The sequence below is a fragment of the Mandrillus leucophaeus genome, unplaced genomic scaffold (assembly GCF_000951045.1).
Source record: "Mandrillus leucophaeus isolate KB7577 unplaced genomic scaffold, Mleu.le_1.0 Scaffold366, whole genome shotgun sequence".
NCBI lineage: Eukaryota > Metazoa > Chordata > Mammalia > Primates > Cercopithecidae > Mandrillus > Mandrillus leucophaeus.
This window is the reverse complement of record NW_012103876.1, coordinates 1,430,348-1,438,024: the sequence shown is the minus strand read 5'-3', so window position 1 is coordinate 1,438,024 and position 7,677 is coordinate 1,430,348. Positions and strand designations below refer to the sequence as shown.

The 7,677-nt window shown below is 56.7% G+C and overlaps 2 protein-coding genes across 3 annotated transcripts in view; one reads left to right on the top strand and one right to left on the bottom strand.

Moving 5' to 3' along the window:
* CDHR2 (cadherin-related family member 2) overlaps positions 1-6,773 on the top strand; it is a 54,718-nt gene extending 47,945 nt beyond the window's left edge. For both annotated transcript variants that reach the window (XM_011989999.1, XM_011989998.1), the window contains exons 22-32: positions 322-473; positions 621-729; positions 821-909; positions 1,367-1,435; positions 1,542-1,619; positions 1,714-1,774; positions 1,851-1,975; positions 2,498-2,611; positions 2,692-2,772; positions 3,519-3,576; positions 6,327-6,773. In XM_011989999.1, coding sequence (XP_011845389.1) covers positions 322-473; positions 621-729; positions 821-909; positions 1,367-1,435; positions 1,542-1,619; positions 1,714-1,774; positions 1,851-1,975; positions 2,498-2,611; positions 2,692-2,772; positions 3,519-3,576; positions 6,327-6,467 — 1,077 coding nt within the window. In that variant the 3' untranslated portion in view covers positions 6,468-6,773. The remainder of the gene's footprint in view (positions 1-321; positions 474-620; positions 730-820; positions 910-1,366; positions 1,436-1,541; positions 1,620-1,713; positions 1,775-1,850; positions 1,976-2,497; positions 2,612-2,691; positions 2,773-3,518; positions 3,577-6,326) is intronic.
* The window catches only part of GPRIN1 (G protein regulated inducer of neurite outgrowth 1), a 4,104-nt gene continuing 3,009 nt past the window's right edge, over positions 6,583-7,677 (bottom strand). The window contains exons 3-4 of the mRNA XM_011990021.1: positions 7,258-7,363; positions 6,583-6,656 (exon numbers count right to left, since the gene is read on the bottom strand). Coding sequence (XP_011845411.1) covers positions 6,583-6,656; positions 7,258-7,363 — 180 coding nt within the window. The remainder of the gene's footprint in view (positions 6,657-7,257; positions 7,364-7,677) is intronic.

Here is a 7,677-nt window from a genome sequence, read left to right as displayed (position 1 = left end):
TGTGTGTGTGTGTAAGTGTGTGTGTGAGAGTATGGCAGTGCAGGGGTGTGTGGGGAGCAGGGCAGGATTTCAACATGTGAGGGACTTAGGGCAGTGATCTGTTTAGAATTGGGGAACAGGGGCAAGGACTTGTCCAAATCTGGATTTGCAGAGCAGGCACACTATTTTTTGAAAACATGCGCATACGCGACACAGTGGAGAGAGGGGAGAGAGACACCGAGAAGAACACCCCCACACCACACCCTTGCCTCTGATTCCTGCTGGGGTGGAGGGATGCCTGGCCTGGCTGGGCCCCCAGATATTATCAACTCTTGCTCCCAGGCCAGAGACGATGATTCAGGGAACAATGGCCTCATCCTGTTCTCCATCCTCCGAGTAGACTTCATCTCTAAGGACGGGGCCACCATCCCTTTCCAGGGCATCTTCTGGATCTCCAACTCCTCCGAGGCCGGCGTGTTCACTGGGAGCATTCAGTAACTGCGGGTGGCCCCGGGAGGGAGGTTGTGAGGAGGGGCCTGATAGGAGCTTTCAGGCAGCAAGTCCCCCATCCTGGAGGTTACAAGTCTCCTGAGGATTCAACTTGGGTTCCAAGACTGACCTGCACCTCCCGCCTTCCACAGGCCAGTGACCAGCCTTGATTCCACTCTCCAAGGCACCTACCAAGTGACAGTCCAGGCCAGGGACACACCTTCCGTGGGTCTTTCCCTGGAAGCCAACACCACCCTGAATGTGAGTGCCAGTCCCACTTCCAGCCCCCAATGCCCTCTGCCAGCCCCCAGAGTCCCTCATGCCTCATCTCCCGCACACCCTCTTCCCTCAGCTCTTCACCGTGGACCAGAGTTACCGCTCGCGGCTGCAGTTCTCCATACCAAAGGCGGAGGTGGGCGCCAACAGACAGGCGATTAATGAGTAGGTCTGGGGGGCCCGGGAGGGAGCGGTGGGAAGAACAGGGTGTAGGAGCCTGGTCCCCGACAAAAGCTGGATGGGATGTCTCTCAATCCTGTTCCTGACCCATGTTTGACCTTGTCCCTGTCTTTAACCCTGTACTTTAACCTGCACCACGTTCCTGCATGTCCCCAGAAGCCCATACCCAGCCGAGGGCAGAGGAAGGCCTTGGAACAGGGCTGCCATGTACAGTTGTGAAGGCTGCGCCCTGCACAAGGGTACTCTGCTTGCTAAGCTATTAACCCAGCCCCAGAGGAAGGGATTTCCTTTTGTAATTTTCACAGAGGTGCTACCTACTCAGCCAACAGAGCTGTCCAGAGGAGGTGCCCCTTTCTCGCTCACACAATTCTTAATTCCACTGGCACAGCCTTGGTCACAGACCCAGGCTACGACCCCTCTGTGACATATGCCTCCTTTGCAGGGCTCTTACCCGGGCAACCAGGACTACAGTATACATTGTGGACATTCAGGACATAGATTCTGCAGCTCGGTGAGTGCCCAGAGGCCTGGGGGTGGGGGTGAGGGAGATAAGCGGTAGCAGGAGGGGCCTGCTGGGTGATCCAAGCTGCTGACTCTTCAACTCTGTCCCCCTCCAGGGCCCGAGCTCACTCCTACCTCGATGCCTACTTTGTCTTCCCCAATGGGTCGGCCTTGACCCTTGATGAACTGAGCGTGTGAGTGGGGCTGCCTTTGGGGCAGGTGTGAGGGTGAGCAGGAAGCCTGGGGTGTACCAAAGTCCCTCGGTCCTAAGTGAAGTTCTGTGGCCAGGATGATCCGGAATGATCAGGACTCGCTGATGCAGCTGCTGCAGCTGGGGCTGGTGGTGCTGGTGAGTGCGGGCAGGGCGGGGCAGCAGGTGGGGCTGCTGGGACCCCACAGCCTCCCTCACACTTGTCCTTCTCCAGGGCTCCCAGGAGAGCCAGGAGTCAGACCTGTCGAATCAGCTCATCAGCGTCATCATAGGATTGGGAGTGACTTTGCTGCTGGTCCTTGTGATCATGACCACGGCCTTCATGTGTGTGCGGAAGAGGTGCGACTCCCATTGCCTCTGTGTCTACAACCTTCACCCTCTCCCACTACCCAAGATATCGGGGGGCGGGGGTAGAAAGAGCTGGGGTTTAGGCACAGGTATACATGCATTCACTCCCCAGTGACCCAGTGTCAGATCTTGGGGGAGTCACCTCCCCTCCCTGAGCCTCAGTTTCCTCATCTGTGAATGGGCACGACACTAGATTCCTCAGTGCACTCAAGGAAGTAATGTGCATCTCACACCCAGCAAGACGTCTGGCACACACTATGCATTTAATAGATGTTGCTGCTTTTTCCAATATGTATAGAGTCAGCAACCTTATCTAGGTGTGACTTCAAGCCTTGTCACTGGCCATATGACCTTCAGCACATCACTTGCTTTCTCTGGCTCTTACTTCTACTCTCTGTAAAATAGAGCTAACATTCACCTCCCAGGATCTTGTGAAGCAACACACTCAGGGCCTCCACTGAGGACACAATAGGTGTGCAGCAACAGTGTGACCCCTCTTCCGGTTCCCCACAGCTACAACCGGAAGCTTCGAGCTATGAAGGCTGCCAAGGAGGCCAGGAAGACAGCAGCAGGGGTGATGCCCTCAGTCCCCGCCATCCCAGGGACTAACATGTACAACAATGAGCGGTGAGCAGGGGTCAAAGGGTAGGTAAGAGGCCTGGTGGGGTGGCTGAGGGCCAGGCCACTTGACTAGGCTTTCTCTCCAGAGCCAATCCCATGCTGAACCTCTCCAACAAAGACCTGGGCTTGGAGTACCTCTCTTCCTCCAATGACTTGGACTATGTCAGGTGAGCAGTGCCCCTCACAGCCAGGCTAGGTGGTGGTGGTGGTACAGGTAGTGATGGTAATGGTGATGATGATGGTGGTGGTGATGATGGTGATGAGGATGGTGTTGGTGGCAGTGATGGTGTTGGTGGTGATGATGGTGATGACAATGGTGATGGTGGTGGTCATGGTAGTGGTAATAGTTGTGGTGGTGGTGATGGCGGTGAGATGATGGTGATGGTGGTGATGATGGTGTTGGTGTTGAGGTGGTGGTGATGGTGGTGATGGTAGTGGTGGTGGGTGATGGTGATGGCAATGGTGATGGTGGTGGTCATGGTAGTGGTGGTAGTTACTGTGGTGGTGGTGATGGTGATGGTAGTGATGGTGATGGTGGTGATGGTGGTGGTGATGGTGTTGGTGTTGAGGTGGTGGTGATGGTGGTGATGGTACTGGTGGTGGGTGATGGTGATGACAACGGTGATGGTGGTAGTGATGGTAGTGGTGGTAGTTACTGTGATGGTGGTGGTGATGGTGGTGGTGATGGTGATGGTAGTGATGGTGGTGATGATGGTGATGATGACAATGATGATGGTGTTGAGGTGATGGTGGTGATGGTAGTGATGATGGTAGTTGTGATGACACTGGTGGTGGTGATGATGGTGGTAGTTGTGGTGGTGATGGTGATGGTGATGATGGAGGTGGTGGTTCTTGGGCACAGCAAGGGAGGACTGGGCCTGCCAACACCTGCGCTCCATCACCTCTCTTACAGCATCAACTCCCTGGACGACAACTCTGTGGATGTGGAGAAGAACAGTGAGAAAATCAAGGCAAGATGGGGGATGAATTGGTGCCTAGAGATTCCAACTTGGGTTCTCCTGTGGAGGGGTTCAGGACAGAGTTCAAGGGACCTGCTACTGACATAGGCAGTTCTGCTTCTCTGCACCAGGCCCCAGGAAGCCCTGCGGCTTTGGAATGGGGTCCAATTCCTGCTCCTCCACTGGTTCACTGTGTGACCCTGAGAGGTTGACTTCTTGCCTCTGCATCTCAGTGTTTTCACCTGTAAATGGGGTTGGGAACATCAACCATGCAGGGCTATTGTGAGGATTAAATAAGGGCAGGCATAAGAACCACTTGGCACAAACAAGCGCTACCAATCTGCCTCCAGCCCTTTATGGCCGTTACAGGAAAGCCAGCTGGGGGTGGGGAAAGAGATCCAGAGGTGAACGAGCATAGTCTAGCAAAGGAGAGAAGACAGGTTCAAATAAACAACAGTACCGCCATCTGTTAAACAGGTGAGTTGGTTGGATGAGATCAAGTGTTCATAGACTGGTCTGCTACGTAAAAGCACCTGAGGAGCTCTCGAAGAATACTGATGCCCAGGTCACACCCAGGTCCATGGGTGCAACATTCTAGTATTTTAAAGACCAAGAGTTCTGATTCTGATGGCCCACGTGGAGCCTGGGCGTGGACCTGTTGTAAAAGCTGCTCAGGGGGTGCTAAGGTGCAGGCAGGGTGGACACCGCAAGAGCAGGTCAGCGGGCTAAGTGCGGGGTGGGTCCTGCACATGGAGGGGTGGCTCTCTGGAAGCAGAAGGAACTGCCCTCTCTCCTTCCCACTTTGAAAGCCACCTCTGGAGGAGACGCTCTAAGGCCCATTGGAGCTGTGATAGTCTGAGGTTCTGTGTGTGGTGTTGCGCAGGATTCACCCACATTTTCCCCCAGTCTGGGTTCTGGCCTTGGCCGGGTCCCTGCCTGCTAGGGGCTCCCAGCCTGACTTCATGGTTCAGAATTTGTTTTCCCTGAGGACTCCTTACATGGAAAGATTTGGTCAACCAAAGCCTCTCTTGGTCTTTAAAATGGTAGAATGTTGCACAGGGGCCCAGGTATAACACGGTGCAGGGAATCTGGCACAGAAGCCTCTGGAGAGGCCCCAGGTACGGTTGTGTGGGTGGTAACGCAGGCAGCCAGGCAGTGCTGGAGGCCTCTGGGTAGATGCTAGGAGACGGTTAGTGGCCAAAACTCTAATGAACATGTCTGGGGAACTGAGACAAAGGAACAGTCTTGTCTGCTGGAGTGCACGGCCTGTGGCAGAGGCTGACGCTGCTCCAAGCCCAAGGGAGTGGAGTTAAGGACCCCCTGAGGTGCGGCTGGATCTGTGGACTGGAAAGGGGCAGGGAACTAGAAGGGTCTGGAGAGGGAGGGGGACAAGTCACTGAAAGTCTTCAAAGCCAGAAGACTGCTCAGATTTTGTCCTAGGAGGGCAGGGGGTTGCTATATTTCTGCGAAGCTGCCCAAGGCTCCGCCGTCTCTCCTGCAGCAGTCAGTGAGTGAGTCCTGTGGGTCTCTGGGCAGGCCCACGAGGCACGGGGCCTTCTTGGGAGCTGTCTGCCCCCTGATCTCCCATGGCTGGGGTGGCGCAGGTGGATCCTTTTCCCAGGAATCTCTTGGTCCCCTGACTTGTCTGAGCTCCACACACGTCTGTGCGGCGGGTGTGAGTGGCTGCAGAGATTATCACTCTAACCTCCCCAAATAACCAGCAAGGAAATGGACATCCAGAGAGGGGTGCTGACTTGCTCAAAGTGGGACAGCATGCAGGACAGGAGCAGACCAGAACCCGGGTCTTTGGTCTTTGGCACCAGGTCATGTTATCGTGGGTGGCACTGAGCCTGCAGCTCTCCACTCAGGGTCTGTCTTGAGGGCTCTGAGGAACACAGGCAGAATACTTAGCCCTCTGGGGCCCCTCAGATGTTCCACTGTTTACTAGGGACCTGAAGAGCCCCAGTCTGGAAAAAGCCCTTGGAGTGCCCTGGGGAGGGCAGTGGTGGCTGGGGCTCTGGCCCTGTGGGTGTCTCTGTAGCAGAGCAGCTGAGCTTGGGGACCTGGCTGTTCCACAGGAGGGTGTGTGTGTGTGCACACACACAGCATGTTGCATGGGAAGGTGGAAGAGGAAGGCCAGGGGAGATGAGTGTGTGCCATGATGAACTGCAGGTGGGACCAGCCTGTGGGCTGCCCTCTGAGGGCAGCAAAAAGAGACGTCAAATTCAACCAGGGCAGTGTCACACCATGGACACGCTTTTGAACCAGCAAGACCAGTGGTCTGCCCCCTCTTCACCAGTAGAGCTCTCTAAGCCTCAGTTTCCACATCTGTGAAGAGAGGACATGTTCCCTCCCTCAGAGGTTTTCAGTGGGTAGTTGAGGTAATGGATGGACCTTGACCCACACGGTGCCTGCCGTGGGGTGCAGGGGGCAGGAACTGCACTGGGCTGGCTCCTCGGCACAGGACACAGGGCCTAGCATTATCCAGAACTGGGCTGAATAGCAGAGTGCCGCAGTGTTGGTGGGCAGGGGAAAGGCCAGAGTGGACCCCCCAGGCCACACCCCCCTCACCTGATCTGCATCACCATTAGCAAGGGCCACCTGTGGGACACAGCCTGGACCAGAGGCCCCAGGAGGGGCAGGGTGGGACCCCTGCCAAGGAACCACTGGTCCTGAGCTTGAAGCCCAGGCACTCCCCTAGGGCCTGGGGCGCTTGCCCCACCTTACCTTGCCCTTCACACCTCCTCTCCCTCTCCATGCAGGAGTACAGGCCACCGCACACACCACCAGAGCCAGATCCAGAGCCCCTGAGTGTGGTCCTGTCAAGACAGCAGGCAGGTGCAAGCGGACAGCTGGAGGGGCCGTCCTACACCAACGCTGGCCTGGACACCACAGACCTGTGACTGAGGCCCCCGCTCTTCTGGCCCCCCCTCGAAGAGGCCCCACCACACCCTAACTGCACCTGTCTCACTGGAGATGAAAATATATGACACTGCCCTGCCTCCTGCTTTTGGCCAATCATGGCAGACAGGGGTTGGGGAAACATTTTATTACCAATGTATGCTGTGACAGTTTGTAGCCAAAAACTGCGGCTGGAGGGGTGGGGATGGGGCACTGAGTGGTCACAGGGGACTTGTGGGGCTCACAGCACGGGGTGACAAGGGGCTGGAGAGGGTGGCCTTTAAAAGACAACCGTGGTTATAGAATGAGCTCTCTGTCCTGTCCCCAATACCTAAGAACAGCTGTCACCCAGGATGCCAGGGCCCAAGAGCTTCTGTGAGCCCAGCTGTGACCTACAGACCTTCCTGAGACCCTCTGGTCTTTCTGTGACTCTCTCTCTCTCTCAGCTGAGCCCCCAGGGTACTTCCTGCAGCTGTCTTTGGCCTCTCTGGGAATCTCAAACCTGTGACTCAGTGGGAGAGGGCATGGGGCTGGAACCAGGCGGGTGGGAGATAGGAACTGGGGAAGGACCACCAACAGCATGCAAGAGATGCCCTGGCCACGGGGTCAGCCAGAGTGGAGATGCTCACACTTGTTCTACCTAACGTGCCGCCCGGGGCCTCACAGTCAGAGCCGTGCCCACTCGGGGGTCTCACACACCGATCCTCACCCACTTGAAGCTTCTGCCACTCAGACTTGCATGCAGTCTCTCCCTGTTCTGGGGATCTGGCCCCACCGGAGACCACAACGCACCAGTCTGGACATCCCAGGAGCCTGCCCCAGCTCTCAGGGGGTGGGAGGTGGGGGTGCTGAGCAGGTCCCCGTGGTCGCCCAGTGTGACCGGGAGTAGAGCTGAGGGCTGTGAGGGAACAGTGGGGCATCAGGGCTGGCCGGGTTCGTGGGCTCGTGGCCATAAGGGAGCTTGGTAGAAGGGGTTCTTCTGTGTTTGTGATGGGAGGGGCTATAAAGATGGGGACGCAACAGCCCTAGAGGCTGCACATCCCCTCGGAGGCCTGTGGCACGCAGAGGGGACCCCTTCTAGGGGCCTGTGATCAAGAAGGGAGCCTGAGAAGGTCGGAAACTCGGGCGTACAAAATGGGGACAGATCACTCGGCCGTGGGTCCCGCTCGCGAGCAGCACCGCGGCCGGCGCACACTCTGCAGCAGCGCGCGG